General features: G+C 44.0%; 1 protein-coding gene across 4 annotated transcripts in view; it reads right to left on the bottom strand.

Annotated features, from left to right (window-relative positions):
- Positions 1–11,100, bottom strand: part of AMPD3 (adenosine monophosphate deaminase 3) — a 34,316-nt gene extending 23,216 nt beyond the window's left edge. The window contains exons 1-4 of one of the 4 annotated variants that reach the window (XM_083402624.1): positions 10,151–11,100; positions 3,706–3,931; positions 3,356–3,551; positions 1,035–1,200 (exon numbers count right to left, since the gene is read on the bottom strand). In XM_083402624.1, the coding sequence (XP_083258750.1) occupies positions 1,035–1,200; positions 3,356–3,551; positions 3,706–3,931; positions 10,151–10,223 (661 nt within the window). In that variant the 5' untranslated portion in view covers positions 10,224–11,100. Of the gene's footprint in view, positions 1–1,034; positions 1,201–3,355; positions 3,552–3,705; positions 3,932–9,404 lie in introns of all 4 variants that reach the window. The other 3 variants (XM_083402626.1, XM_083402625.1, XM_083402627.1) reach the window with 3 other exon arrangements.
- Positions 11,101–16,426: the final 5,326 nt, after the last annotated feature.

Raw genomic sequence — 16,426 nt, 5'->3', positions numbered from 1 at the left:
TGTCATCTTAACTCTATGCAACATGGTACTATGGTACCTATCATCCCCAAAACATGGAGTGAAACCCAACTCATGGTTAACCATTTATTTCAGTGATATTTGATATTTATGGTAATGTTCTTTACCATGGACCAAACTGCATCCATGACCCAAAATCCAGAAGTTCAGAATGTGTTATATGAAAGCTATCCAAGCAAAGTATGAAAAAAGGTGATATTATACATGGGGCTGATACACCAACATAAACATTTTGAATTGGGATGCAAATCAAAATATGCTCTGTAAAATCTCTGCAGTCTTAAGTACGTCTTAAGCATACAACTAGTGACCCCTCCAAATATTGCCAGACTACACCTACAGTAACCATTGGCCATACTGGCTGGGGCTGATGGGAGTTGAAATTCAACAACATCTGGGGGGCCACAAGTTGTCCACCCATGGTTTAATGTTTGCGCTGTTAAGAGGGAAGATTTTTTGTGGTCAAAATTTGCACAGTTGCATAGGTCTGAAGCCAATATGTTCAAGAAGGATAGAGCGTGCTAAACGTGAAAGCTGTTCATATCTGAACTGGGTTACAAGCTAATCCCCACTTTCACCATTCCTCAAAAACAAGGGTTGGGGAAAACCCCATCTAGCGAAGCTGCAAGAGGAACTGACTTACTTGTATAATGCTGCGGGTGATTAGTTCAACTAACAATGTTTCCTATTAGAGTGATGGTTGCTGAACCTCCAATTCAATATTGAAAGTGCATTGCTAATTTGCCACCAAGCATAGTGTGTGGACTTGACTAGCATTTTTCTGAGCAGTGGTGACTATATTGCACAGAACTGCACTGTCCCTATATCTTTATGTGATTATTTACTCTTTAAGAACAAAAGGGCAACAAATTTATTAGAGTAAAACCTATTGCAAGGCTGGAAGTAATACTATTACCAGAATATTGATCAAGTGGGCATATTAAGAACAGTAAAAGTTAATCATCTCTTAGGTTTTCATGCACCAAAACCTTTAAAAAAAACTGTAGCTAATTTACCTGGAAGTACTTCATCTTCATCTTTCCATTGTTCATTTCTCATACTGCATAAATATTGGGCTGTTGTCCTTGGAAAGCGATGGTAAGCAAGGCGACAATACTTCTCTCTAATAAGAAGAGCTTTTGCCAAATTCTTGGCAGCCTGCTCATAATCATCAACAGTAACCTGAAGGGAGAAATTATACAATTAATCACTAGAGTTGGGTTTTTTTAATGCTACTATAAACACTAATCCGAAACACATTTGCTTGACAGCAAGGCCTACTTCTCACTGAAGCAATAAATCTATGTGTTGGTCGTACCACTGTAGATTGTAAGTGGGTGTTCCTCTATACACAAGAATTCTCTACGCACAGAAAACTAGTACAACATGGAGACTTCCAGCAAAGCCCTGCTCTCTGAAATCTTATTAACTATGTTGAAGAAAAACTGTATTTGGATGAGCATTCAATTGTGGCAGCCTCCACCTGTATCGTGAAGTAAAATTGTTCAATATTTACTACCTCAGTGACAGGCATTAAGACCTAGAGATTTCAATATAGCCTACAAATGTTATTAGGATTTCATCTAGGCAGACCAGTGAACCAAACCATTATAGAAACAGTCAAATCTACCCTATATTGTCAATCAAAATTCTTCATGCATTTACCTCCAGATGAAGCAAAAGGCTTCTTATGATAGCATGTAAATACTTCATGCACAGTTCCACCTGTGTCTTAATACAGCCCTACATAGATCAGTAACGTAATGGTGAACTTTAGCTGCATCTTGAAGATTTTAAGAAAGTATGTACATTAACCCAGGTTACCAGCACCCTGGATATATACTTAACTCGCATCTTACGCTTCTTTTACCTACATATTTGCAGCTTTGAACGGAGGGGGCAGATGGGAATAAATAAATGGCGAGTGGACAAAACCCACTCTCCATTTATTTATTTTTCTCCACCCACTCACACATAGCTACAAGCACAGGCTTACCTCGACTTTAGGAAAGCAGAGCAAGCGGGCTCTGGCAGCATCCCAGAGCCTTCATGCTGCCTTCCCAAAGCCAGGTGAGCAGCCCTCCTCCACCTTGCAGCGGGTTGGGTAGGTAGTTCCAGGGGTTCCTTGCTTTAAGTTTTTGCGTTTATTCGTGGCCCCCTGAAACGCTCGCGTAAGATGTGAGTTATCTGTTTACAGTAGTTTTGGAAATGATAGTAATGTGATCAGACAGGATGTACAATACTTGCTGGAAGAGATCTCACTTGGGATAAGAGAACCCCTTTACCTCAGCTCTCTGCCAGGTAGCAATACATGTTCATGTCAACATGTCTGATCATTATCTGAAGTTGGAGAGCCAAGTGCTGCTTCACACGTGCACCGGCTACATATACACCAAGAAGAAACCGCCTACCTGCACAAATGGAATATGGAAGTCACCGTGGGAGGTATGCATGGGCCTCCTATTCCAGGTAATTATTTGGGCATGTTATAATCTGCTCAGCTCTTTGTGCCCCTAACTGAAGGCCAGGAGGAAAAGAGGATGAGAGAATAAATGCCTCCTTTGATTCCTGTGCAGGTCATTCTTTATCTTACATCTGACACAGGTAATAACTTATATCTTATTCCAAAGCCAGATGGTAATACTGTACCATGTTTTTGTTAATTGACAAGACAAGTGTTACATGTCTACTGAACAGAGCAGGGTGGGGAACTGAATTTGACCAACAGGCCAAGACTGTTATCTTCCCTACCACCTGTGGGCCAAATCTGGCAGATGAGTTGGGTGACTATCCATCAGTCACCTGAGATCACAGTGCTGTCAAGTGATCCTTTTTTTTGCCTGCACATTCTGAAACCAGTTTGAGTGCTTTGCAAAGCCCAGTGCAAAGTGCTCTGCAAGACCAGAGATGTGAAGGCCCAGAAAAAGAATGGGGAGGGGAGAGAATTGAAGGGAAATGTTGGTTTCTGGGCCTTCACATGTCTATGAAAGACCCAATGATCAGCTGGCTGGCAGTGCCTGCAAAGCCCTCTGCAGGCCTTGCCCATCAGTTGTGCCTTCAAACCCCTTTCAGCTGAGCCAGGTTTACCTGCCCCACAACAGATGACAGGTGTAGGTCAGGTGAGCATGGCTGGGTCAAAATGGCTTTACGGGTGACAAAAAATACGTGGTTGACAGGCTAGAGGTTCTCTAGCCCTGAAATGCAATCTCTAGAATAACTAGGCAAATATAATCTTTATAAAAGAACAATTTAATTTCACATTACACAAGCACACAATAGTTAACATTTCCCCCCTTTTCTCTCTCTCTAAAAAAGGGAAAATTGACTGATTCCTTACCCCAGCACAGTAATCCCCACTAATTGTAACTCTTTGAAATTCTGGTACATCATACATCCTTTGGGTGGGTTGCAAAGAACCTGGAAGCACTGGAGTAGGAGGAGACACAACTGGGGTGTCCGACAGAGTTCTCACTTCTTGTGGTGGAATTTGCAGCGACAAGGACTGGGACCGAATCATCTTGAAACTTTTCTTCCTAAGTTTCCATAGTAAACAACACGTAAGTGAGTAAGACACATCTCAAGATCAACAAAATCAGCTTTATGGTTAAATTTTACTTCAAAAATGTCCTGCCATTATGCATATTAACTAAAGACTTTAAGTTACTTCTGCATTGTCATTGAACAAACCTTTTCGCTGTTTCCAACGACTGTTGCTCTGCCATCTCCTTCTGCAGCTCTCTTTCTTTCGCCTCTTGTTGCCCAATAGGGCAATCCTCAGGCACGGTGAATAGTGACAAGGCATCTTTGCTGTCTTCTTCTCGAAGAACTTTGGCAAAAACCTTTTCGGCTAGAAGCCGCACCGATTCATCAACCTCAGAGAGGTTTAACTTTGGGAACTGTCTGGGCATCTCAGCTAAGGGGGGAAAATGTGGAATTATAGGCTACATGTTACAGTTAGTTATCAAAAATAAATCACTGTCCTTTTAGTTAATCCTAGAGTCATTAAAAAATTGTGCAATTTTACACCACTGTAATGATTTACAGTGAACACTATGTTCTCTTAACAGTCACCAGAGCAAGAATTTTCTTATATGGCAATACCAGTTTTGGAGCTTAGGACTACTCAACAAGAATTTTCAAAATCAGATGAAGAAATGCTCTACTCACTCCTGCATGATGTATTTCAAATTTTCTAGTTTTGATTCTGATGCCTATGGTCACTATACTCCAATCCTAAACATTTTGAATGCATTTTTTAAAATAAGCCTCATTAGCTGTGTGCAAGTGTAAAGCACTGTGAGTTTCTCACTCTTTCCCAGAGTTACAAAATAGGCATTTCAAACCATGTGGCAGGCTGCTGTCAAGGGAGGAAAATAGAAGATTCACTGGGCACATAAAACAAGACAGCACAGTTTTAGATTGTGGCAATTACTGAAGCACAAGTCAATTTTCATGAATTGGGCTGACTAAACAAAGAACACAAATTTAGCTTATTTATATGAAGTACAATGTGTGATGAAGTGGTTGAATGATTCCTTCATTAAGCACCCATCTCACAACTCCATCCACAATTACCATAGCACCACTCAACTCACTTTTAGCAGCTCTGGGAGGGCACTGTAGCTTTGGGGTGAGCAGTGATTGCTTTGACTTACGCTGTATTGAATTTAGATGCACAGTATTTTCTCAACCATTTGGCTGTGTGAATTGGTGCAATATCCACCAGAAACTAGTAAAACTTAGAAATAATGAATGCAATCCAGCATGTATTAGTCACACCTCAGTCCTACTGAAATAAATGAAGCTCAACTGGACAGGCCAACGTTAAATTGCATCTACTATCAGCCGTATTTGGCATACAGCAATGCAAACCTTATACATGTCAGAAATAAGTCTGAGTTCAGTAGGGCATACCCCCAAGTAAGTGGCATAGGATTACACCTACCTGGAAGCCCGCCCCATTGAACTTAACTAGATTTATCCTTGATCAGACATGAGTAATTGCACTTATTTCAACAGGTTTAAGCATTAATGCTGATTCATCTTTCCTTGTATTGTGCACCTCTGTGCTTAGGACTTAGCACAGCTTTGTGAAGAAGGTGGTAGAGCTCTAGGAACCTGGCAGAGCCTCAAGCCTCCTTACCAAAACCCAGCTCCTCCCTTGGGTGACAAGGCAGGGTGTGGCATGGGTTCTGTGTCAAAGTAGTCTTGTGATCCACGTGGTATTAAAAATAGGGCCACCCTGGTCTACAACCAGATTGTCTTAAGATTGTATTAAGGACCACTGAATTCCATTTATGAGCTACCTGGCCCTTGGCATCAGCTTCGGAGGTACCACTTCCATGTCATCATGAGACAGCATGAGAAACAGTACCATTTAAATGGTGCCAATACAGCTCTGGAACATTATTCCAACTGAGCTGCATCAGCCCCCCAGTACAGACATCATTTAACAGAATTTGAAAACATCTCTTTCACTCCAGGTCTTTAATCTTTTGAAGTCCTATTTAATTTTGTTACTGCCTGAGTTTCAGTCTGAATTGTATCTTGTGTTTTAAAATCTGTGTTTGATTTAAGGAAAACCAATTTAGTTGTATTTTATGGTTGAATTTTATATATGCAGCTAGCCACTCTGGTTGTGACTGTAAAAAAGCAAAATATAAATAATAAATTGTTTATTTATTATTTCAAGTGCCCTCCTAGCATTCTTTCACAGCCAAACAGTTGAAAGTTTCAAATGATAGCAAATATTCATCATTCTAATTCATACCATTTTTCTATCATAAATGTCAAGCAATTTTGCAATGGAATAATTTGTGTTTATAAGAGGAAGAGTGTTTAAACTGAATCTCTAAGATTATATTCTGTCTTTAAACTCTATGTGGGGAAAGAGAAAGATCAGCATTAATAGTAATTTTAAAAAGCTTTCCCTCCCCAATAATATATTTACTGCATTCTCTATATAAACCAAAACAACCTTCATTCATGAATAGCTTTAATTTAAGTAACAAAGAAAACTCCTTAACATTCCTTTTTAAAGTCCATTTTTTATCAACCATTCTTCTTAAATAAGCTATATAATATTTACTCTGGAATATAACCTTGCAATATTTAGTTTCAATTTTTTAAATGCATCTGAAATTCATTGTACTTGTCAGTTACTACATGAAGCCAAAGTTTCTATTAACACCTACTAAAAATGTTCATGAACCAATAAACTATTTTTAAAAACCCTGTGTGGAAATGTAGGTCTGGGCATTTAATTCTAAATTTATCCCAGGTTTCAAAGCCAAAGGCATGGCTGAACTCTAACCACTTTGAAGTCCTATTAATTTCAGTGAAAGTGTTAAAGCATGTGTTGAATTATATCCTGTTGAAATCAAAGGGTTTTTAAGGGCTTAGCATTATTAGGAGCCTTACCCAGGCAATCAGCGTTGCTTTGATTACGAGGAAGAAAACATTTATCCTGAAAACAAAATCATTCCCAAAAGTTGTGTAACTTGGAACAGTCTTTATGTGATGCTATTCCTACATGCATGACTCCACTTTCCAACTGTTGGCATCTGAGCTTGTTATTAAATGGGAAACAATCTTCTATTAATAGCTACTAGCTGTGATGGCTGCTTGGGAAATGATTTATTTTCAGTCTAAGAACAAATTCAAAAATTACATGTTGATTTATTCTAGTGATTGCTAATAAATAAGGTGCCAAAGTATTTCAACATTCCCATTTCTTTGTACTGCACAGGATGTTTCCCTTCCCTTCCTCCCCCTTTTTTGGTCTCTGCAACAAGGTTTCTAACTGGTGTCTTTTATTGCTCAGACCAAAGGTCTTGAGTGTCCGAGGAAGTCTTTTCAAAATGGGCAACCTGTGGGACAACACCCATCATTCCTGACCATTAGCCCATCTGGCTGGGTCTGATGGGAGCTGGAATCCAACATCTGGAGGACCACAGATTCCCCACCCCTGCTGTAGACTAAAATAAATATTTATTTTGCCACTATCCATCCAAGGTCTCAGCCTGCATTCCTTTAAGCAAGAAAGTAGGGATAAAGAAACCCATGTCCTCTTACCATTGCTAAAGCTGAACACAGCTACTCCACTCTGCAAGATGTGAGATTCCCCACCCTTGGAGATTTATGGAAACCTGAATGCTTCGGGGGATTTTCCAGCTGACATGGCTGGTACTCCTAATGAGGCTCTCATCTCACTATGGAATGGTGAAATGCATAGAGCCATTGACACAACCATTCCTGGGTGCCCTCACCATTTCTGTGGAACACTTAGGTTGCCTTGGTATTCTAGTAACCAGCATGAAATGTAGCAGTGTTGATAGGTAAGAGTGCAGGTGATGCAAATCCTAACCCAACCCTGAACAAACACTAGTTTCCTCATAGCAGTGGCAAAAAAACACTTTACTTCTCTGCCACCAGTGCATCAACAAGTAGCTATGTAGCTGAGCGGTGAATGGGCTTTTGTTATCTGGCCAAGAGACTAGCACTCTGACACATTTGGAGGTCTGCTGTAACAACACTGAGACACTAGACGGGCAGAACTGCACAGATTCAGACAGAGTTGTGAGACCTGGGAGGGGTTCCATCTTGTCCTCCTGCTATTTAATACCTATACAAAGCACCTGGGATATACTATCAGGATATCTGGAGTGAGGTATCATCATTATGCAGACAAGACCCAGCTCTCACTCTCTCTGTTCCATCATAATTGGGAGAGGCAGTTAAGGTGTTAAGACCAGTTCTTGTGGGCAGCAGTGGGCTGGATGTGGACCAATTAACTAAACTTGAATCCTGAAAAGACAGATGTGTTTCATGTCCTGAGTTCTCAAGTCGAGGATGCGGGGGGGTGGGGGTGGGGGGGTGGACTGACTGCTCTGGATGGGCTTGCACACTTCTGGAAGGTGTGACTAGGAGTACATTTTTTTCAGCTACAGTTTGGCAGCTATGGCTCTTTCTGGACAAAAATTATTTGGCTACTGTACTCCATGCTCTGGTAACTTCCAGGCTGCACTATGGTGGTGCGCTCAGTGTGGGGCTGCCCTTCAAGATGACTCAGAAACTTCAAATGTTCTAAAATGCAGCAGCTGGATTACAGCCTTGGGTTCCATTAGTATCTCATCTAAATCCCTGTTCTAAAACAGCTGAATTGGTTGCCAATTTGTTTCTGGGCACAGATGCTCATGAAATGTTTACAGCCCTAAAGACTTAGACCCCAAATAACTGAAAAACCACATCCTTCCCTACATAACCTCTTGGGTATTAAGATCAGCAGAGAGTTCCCTCTTGGTACTTCCAGCATCCTTAGAGAGGTGGTGTGTGTGATCCAGGTGAGGGTGTTCTCTGAGCCATCCCATAAACTGTGGAACTCTATCCCCAGAGGAGCGTCTGACACCTTCACTATGCAGTCTCTCAACCCTGGCCTTTGACACTTGCAATGTACTTTTTAAAGACCCACCCTATTCTTGTAATTGTAATTTATTTCAAACTGTTTGGAAGGTTGCATTTTAAATTGTAGTGACCTGCCCTGGCATCTTAGTATGAAGGGCAGGTAATAAATACATTTATTAATTTATTATTTGAATTCAGTGAACACTTATTTATTTTTGACATTTATTAGTTGCCTCGCCATATAAATTCTCTAGGCGATATACAATAAATTAAACATGCAAGGCTAGCTCTCTGCAGTACTGAAGAATCAAGGAGCAAACTAGGCTAGGTGATGTCCCTGCACATCAGTTTATGTGCTCTTACCAAACTAGCAAAATCCAGAAACTTACTATGATTTCCAAATCCAAAAATGGCTTGCTCTGTTTTGGGAGGGGAGAAGCAGAGCAACAAGATGAATAAGGCCAAAGCTACAACTGGAAACCGTGGGAACTAAATGAGTCAGTACATTAACCTGAAGTTTCCAGAGTGGTTTTTTTCTAAAATAAGAATAAAGTATTAGTTCGTTTCTGTTCGGGATTTTTTTTGGAGGGGGGGCCAGGATAGGTAAATAATTTGTCCCCAATCAACCTCTTCAGGAACTGTTATCGTTCTTCCTCTTTCAGAAGATTGATTCAGGAACCCAGCTATGGGGGATCCTGAATATTTCATGAGCGCATGCCATGAAAATGAGTCTTATTCTGCTGTGGCAAAGAAAGTAGGGAGGACGTGGAGCCGATGGAGCTGGGAGGGAAGGCGACGGGTCTTCCTCCTAGTGATGGGAGCCAAGGATACAGGCTGCTCTCCCCGGCCGAGCAGGTCTGCTGCAGGTGCCAGCCCAGCTTCTTCCGGCTCTGGCGGCGGCTGCAACCCGCTGCTACCCGGCAAGGTCAGCTCTTGCATGCCCGCCCCGTTCACTTCCTGCTTGGAAAGAAGCCGCCACTTACCTAGCGCCCCGGGGAAAGTCATGGCAGACGCTCGCCGAGGCTCGCCGGCAGGCAAGGAGCCTTCTTTCCCCCAGCCAGAGCGGACAGGAGTCAGTCGCCGGCTGGCCGGAGGAGAAAGCAGAAGAGGGAGGAGCCGCCGGAGCCAGCAGCTGCTGCTGCTGCCGCACTCCCGCTGCGCTCTGCAGCTCCCGCAGTGAGCACAGCCAGGCAGTGAGGCCGGCCGCGCAATGCCCGATGCCCGCTCCGCCCGCCCCTGTTCTGGGATGGGGTTATCTCCCCAGCCCGGGAAGGACTGGGCGGCGAGGGTGGGGGTGGAAAGAGGGGTCAGGCTTCAACCTGACGGGGGCGAAACGTTTTGCTTCCTGCCTGGGCACAGGCGGCCCCATCCTTGGCGAGGCGAGAGCAGGCGCCATCTGCTCCCCGCTAGCGCGCCTTTCCCGCGGAGGCGCAGGAAGGGCTGCCTCGTCTCCTCTCCGCTTCGCATCCCCCCCTCCCGGGGGGCGCCCCGTTTTCCCTTCCCGCGCCTCTCGGAGCTGCTTCACCCGGGATGCTCACCCGGCGCTGAAACTCCCCTCCGTCGTCCTATTTTGCCCTGCGCACTGAGTGGCAACGGGGGAGAGAGCGCGCGAACACGCAGTTTACAGACACACAAGGCGTAGCTGCGCCGAATCTACCTCAGCGGGGTGTCCTTGGCGGGATGGTTTGTCAGGAAAATGTCGAGCGGTCGCCAATTCCCGGGCACCCACCTTTCTCCACGCCTCGCTCTCGCGGCAGCAACAGGAGTGGCAGCTCCTCCTCGAGCCTCTCCAGCGCCAGCATGAAACTTCTCCCAAGGAAGAGGAGGGCTCAGGTTACTAAGCGCCGCCGGCTCAGTCCCTCTGGTGGAGAGAGGGCGCCAGGCCGCGCAGGCACGCCTTGCGGGGAAGCTGCCTTTCCCGGCCGAGGCGCTTCGTAACCTGGGCTGCAGTAGTAGCGTGTGTCTCCCCGAGGTTGCGCCGAGAGGGCGCCTGTCTCCTGAGCGCCCCGCTTATCAGCGCCTCGCAGGGCTGCAGACACCGAAAGTCTCGCAGCCAGAGGAAAAGAGATTCCTCGGCCCAGACGCTCTCGCTGTTTGCGGGCAGATAACCAACGCGGAGCGTCAACACGGGAGAGTGTGGCGTCGCTTGCCTGACCATTGAATTCAAGGAAGCCTGACGCGCGTCACTTTCTTTGAATTCAAGCGCCAAGTTGCGACGTGCGAAGGCGAAATAGGTTCCTGCGCCTTTAATTAGTTGTGGCGAAAAGGAAACTTCTTCGGCAAAAAGTCTGCGCGTCCGTTAAAGGTGCAGGAGCCTTTTTTCGTCTTTTGCTTCGGGGCCACCCTAGCCCTGAGGCGGCAATCGTGTCACACGATTCGTGTGCACGTTTATGGAGGAGCAACTAGCAGCAGTGCAATTCTATCGGGATCTGCTCTGACGTAAGACCCTTTGAGGCCAACAGGACTTGCAAAGTAAACTCTGTGGGACTTGCTGCTTCTGAGTCACCGTCCACATATCTGGACGCGAGCTGAAGCGCGCTGCGGGCAAAGGCAACCCGAAAGCGATGGCTCTGGCTCGCGGCCAGAGAAAGGCTTCCTATTGCCGCAGGAAGGTGGTTAGACCGCATCCTTCCGCACAATGCTGTGTTAGCGTCGTAATAAACGTTATCATGATTTAGCTGAAACCCATCCAAAACTCCTTGAGGAAACATTAGGCAAGAGTAACTTGCCGTTATTGGGCCCGATCCAGGCAAAGCGGAACGTTTTTAAAGGCCCGTTGATTTCACCTGGAGAGATTTAAATATGCACATAGCTCTTCTGTTGACATCAGTTGGATTTACACGAGCTTCACTTTGGGTGGGTGTGAGATTGAATTCCTTGCTATTATGTGTTCAGGGGTTGCTGGAGCAGGAGGGGGCGGTGTGATCTGGGTCAGCAAGTTCCGTTCATTTATAAAACAAGAACTCTGTATAGTGTAGATTCTATATTATATCATAGAACTAACAGTACACAGAAAATATCGTCGTGCACCCCCCCAGTCTCCGAGCCTGGGAGGCACCAGGGGTTCCAGTGTTTACTTGTGGTGTGGATTCTTTGACTGTTTTGATTTTAGGATACATGGTTTTATTCACAGATATAAGAAACTTGTGTATAGGATGGAGGGGCTCACAGCATTAACATCCCCACAGATCTCGGTTCTGCTTTAGGTTTCCAGGGGAGCCCTGAAGTCTAACAAGTGAAGAGCAAGACCTCTTTCTCTGTCTGCAGCTTTTAGCCTGTTTCCAGCCTACACACAACTATGGCTAGTGTTCTGTCAAGTAGCAAGCTAGGTGAGCTGCTTGGGGAAAGGCCCACTCATTAGTTGTATGACAGAGAATAGTTTAATTGACTATGAACCCCAAAATTGGATATCTCCTCCAAACTGGTGCCAAAGTTTTGCAGTCGTTTTGCAGCATTTTGCACTGGTTTGCAGGGGACCCCAAATTTCTGTGTTCATAATTAATGAAGCTGAGCAGAATTACTTACTTGGTTGTGCTAAAACCAGCCAGCCAGCCAAAGCCATTACCTTGATAAAGGAACTGGTTTGACAAGCTTCCTTTGCATTCTACTGTCCTGGATGCAGGATCACAGGTTCTGGAAGGGAACCCAGGGTTCCATCCACACTCCCCACCCCCAGCTCATAACAATAGAATATATTATATTAGAGGTCCTCCTCAAGGGCAGTGAGCTTGGGGCTGAGGAAATTCAATAGTACCACCCCATGCCACACTGCAAGCTCCTTTTGCAACTGAGGTGACTTTCAAAATAAATTTCTGGTGTGGAACGAAATATGTAGTGCTGTGTTTCACTTTTCAAATTAAAACCATTCTAGGCATACTCAAGCCCTCCAGCATTCCTAAAGTAGCTCATTGGATCACAGCCAGTGTAAACTCTATTGGATGCAGTCCCCATAACATTCAGTGAAAATAAAGTTGGTTCTTTTTCTTCTTCTTTTTAAAGTGTTACTTGACTTAAGAGAGTTCCACAACCTGTTCTGCATGTGGGACTTCTAAATACAGTATACAGAGTTCGTGCCCTTCACTACTGAGTAATGGCCAGGCCTCATGCACTTGAAATTAGAGGACAGAACCAACCATCCGCAGCATTTGACTCCAGGGAGACTGAGCCCCACCATCTCCTATTTAAAAACCATGCACTACCTGCAGTTCCACTGCAGGCAGTGTTGTTTTTTTGCTTAGAGCTGGTGAGAGTAGTGGGAGCATTTACTTTACTTTACATTGGATGGATTGCACCCCACTGAGCCTGGCAGAGCCGAAAAGGTTTGTGAGTTGCTGAGTAAGCACCTTTGGGGAAGTGTGCCTATGAAGCCTAAATGGGTAATGGATGTCAGCCTGTGCCTGGGTTGGTAATTAAGCGTTAAGGCATGCGCTTCCTTTAGTAAGATGAATGTGGTTTTTAAAAGTGTCTTGCCGAGGCAGAAAATTTACTGTACAGTACACATTTGCCCCAATATAATTTATCACTGTGCTCATCACCCTAATGCTACAGTATTCCATAGATACTTTAGATAGGCCAAATATTATTCTGAATTTATTTTTAAATACGCAAACCTAAAATTCATACAATTTTCTCCCATATGTTCCCTCTAGCCAGGGTGCTTCACCATGCTGCTGTCAGCATTGGCAAGCTTGAAGAAAAGAAACAAATCAATGAATCAACATCAATATATTTCAGAATACATATGCAATTAAATGCACGTTCATTTAAAAGACGACATTGTAAGTAGACGTGTCCCTTAGTATCATAGATGCAGGGCTGCCGCTTCTTCACATACCGCACCAGCTCTGGAAACTTGTAACTCTTTATTTTTAATATTTCCCATATTTAGGGGGTGACATTGTCTTATGAAGGTCATACTTTCCAAAGAGCCTCAGAAAGAATGTATGCGCCTTGATTTTATCTTCTGTGTGCATGTAAACATTCTATGGTCCTAAGTTTTATTGCTATTTCACCTTTGGCTAATTTTTGGCTTCTCTTTCCATTCATTTCACCTCTGACTTCTTAACCAAGCCTCAAAGTTTACAGTACAGTCCTATGCGTGTCTACTCAGATGCAAGTCGCATAGAGTTCAAAACGGCTTGTAAGGTGGCACCATTAGTTCATTATATTATCTGTTCTGATAATGAAGTTGCTGAGCATGTATATTAAAAAATAACAACCAGCTGGCAACATACCAGTATGTTTCTTGCTATGTTTTTGTTTATATTTCAATTGTAAGAACACAAGAAAACCCCTGATGGATCAGACCAAAGGCTTGTTAACTCCAGCATCCTATTCCCTGCAGTGAACAACCAGTTGCCAGGCTATATGTGTAGGCAGCAGTTGGGAGCCTGTGGAACTACAAATCTCATCATCGCTGACTGGGGATGAAAGCCAACATCTCCAGTTCTTTCATGTACATCCACAAGCTCCCCACTACTGCAACATAGCCCTTGCCTGCTGATGCTCTTCAGCCACTGATATTCAGGAGCAGACTGCCCCAATTCTGGATAAAGCATGTTGCCATCATAAAAAATAGCTGCTGATAGCCTGAGACACAAGAAACTGGCATAAAGCAATTCTGGTGTAAGTTAAGGTAGCATAAAGCTCGCCAGGAGCCCCATTCAGGAATGGAGCTGACTGAGACAGTCTAAGCCTGGCAGAGAGCAAACAGGCCTCTAAAAGAGTATTTGATTTACACCACCCATTTTGCTGGCTTGATTTACAGAAGGTTGCCAGGTCACATGAAGGATGCAGGCATATCTCTGACTGAGCTGAGGATGAAGGAATTAAATCGGACAGAGATCTGTTGAATCATAGCCCTACTCATCCTTGCAGATCTTTCTATAGGATTGGTCCCTCATTCAATATCCATTAATTTGTCTAATCCCTTAGCCATCTAAATTGGTGGCTTTCGCCACAAACATTTTGTGTATGAAGAAGTAATACCCTGGAAATATTTTTACAGTAGAGGGTAGGATATAAATTGTTTAAATAGACTATATTTATGTTTCATATATGAATTTTCAAAACAGTACGACAACTAACAATAAAAAAACCTCCACACTGACAAAGAAACTGTACACAATTTTATTGTTTGTAATAGTACTATGGAATATTGCTTAGAAAATCCCCCCCCCCCCCAAGTAATTAGACATCAGATATGGATTAAATTCCATTCTCACAAAATGTATTAAATTGATTTTAGATTTTTAAGCTGTTTTAAGAAGCTTTATTGGGAGGTGACCCACAAAATGGAAGAAACAAACAAAATCAGTGGTCACAGGGGATCCAGCAGATTCTTTAGGTAGGACGAAACCACACTTCTTCACGTTTCTACTGCAAGCACAGTCTGCATTCCCACCTATATACCATATGAAACATCTGAGTTGCTGGTGTTTTATCTGTTGTGACCTCATTGATATTATGTAAACAGCAGTTATGCAAGGAATGAAAGCTGCTCAGGCAGATATTAGATTACGTAACACAGTGGATTCTTGTTAGGGGATTTCTTTGTATCTACTGTGTTCAAGGATTTGAGGAAGAGGAGGAAGTATTGAGAAGAAGCCACATTTACTTACTTTTTTAATGTGAAATACGTAACCATAGGGAGGTCCCTAGTTCCAGTGCCAACCCTGCTAGGGTAGTAGCATTGGGGAACCCATCGTAGCCCTTTCTGTCTGCTAATGCCAGCTGCTTATGGGGCACATGATTTGCCCCCTGCCCATGCTTTATGCTGGTTTCCTCTAGAGTTTCCTCTAGGAAACAGCTGAATTCCAAGTCACTGGCTTGACAAGACTCCCGTCTCCCCTCCCCTCTCCCAGACACTTTAACGACCAGTGGTGCAGCCCAAGCAGCCCTTGGCGGCAAACCAGCCCTGTAGGGTGTTCAGAAACCAGTGCAGCCCAGATATCAAATAAAGCAGGTCATTCAGATGGAGGATTTTGAAAAATGTAATGGGAGAGAGAGAGAGAGAGAGAGAAAGAAAGTATGCAGCCCCAAAATGGAACTGAAACACTTTATCAGCATATTGAGCTAACTAATCCTACACGTAATCCAAACTAATGCTGCAGAACTTCCTCTGGTGCTGGAAGCTGCAGGCATCCGTTGCAGCTTGGGGGTTCAAAAGGTTACATGGCCACAGCCCATCTCTCACCTTGCTAGACAGGATTTAATTAGGAACTTTGTGTGTTTAGGAAGGGAGGTGCCTTATTCTCTAGGCTTAGTGGAGGGCAGGACTCTTGTCACAAACTATGGTGCCCTACTTCCCCAGGTGACAAGAACTAAAAGGGCAACATTATAGGGTTTGCCTGAATGTGGGAAAGACCACTGGAGACTCATGATTACTGCAATATCTATTGATTTACCAATATACACTCGCAGCACAGGGGAAACAGACAAGCAACCAGATAGGCAGGACCAGAAAAGTAAGATCAGTTTTTTCAAAGCAAATTGCATGCTCTGGAGCCCCACCCCCAATACCATAGAAACTAGCAGAAGAGGTGAAAAGGTCAGGCTGCATTTTATGTGCAAACAGCTTCTTTCCACAGGCACATAGGCAGGCAGAACACTTCACACAAGCTGCACCCTGCAAGAAGATGGTCAATGAAAGGCAACATCTTCAGCTGAACCATAAAGACTAGGGAATAGGGCCACCTCCTCCTTTGACAAACAGCATTTCTACTGTGTCTTTCGGAATGATTTTGAGAAGGAAATGTGGGCTGCATTTCCCTCATCATCGTGCTAACCCAGTGGTTAGGAAAACAAGCAATGACATCCCCACTCCTAATCTGGGCTCCCAAACGGCCTGGAAGTCGGGAGGAGGAGGAGGAGGAGGAGGAAACAGCCTCAAGTGAGGAAAGATGACCCTGCAGGCATGGAAGGGGTTCAGCATCCCTCCCTCTTGCCTACTGATCCCTGCACTCCCATTACTTGAGCAAATGCATGGCTAAGACCACACATTTGC

The sequence above is a fragment of the Podarcis tiliguerta genome (assembly GCF_965153285.1).
Source record: "Podarcis tiliguerta genome assembly, chromosome: 1".
Lineage (NCBI taxonomy): Eukaryota > Metazoa > Chordata > Lepidosauria > Squamata > Lacertidae > Podarcis > Podarcis tiliguerta.
Note: the sequence above shows the minus strand (reverse complement) of the source record. Positions and strands in the feature narration are given on the sequence as shown.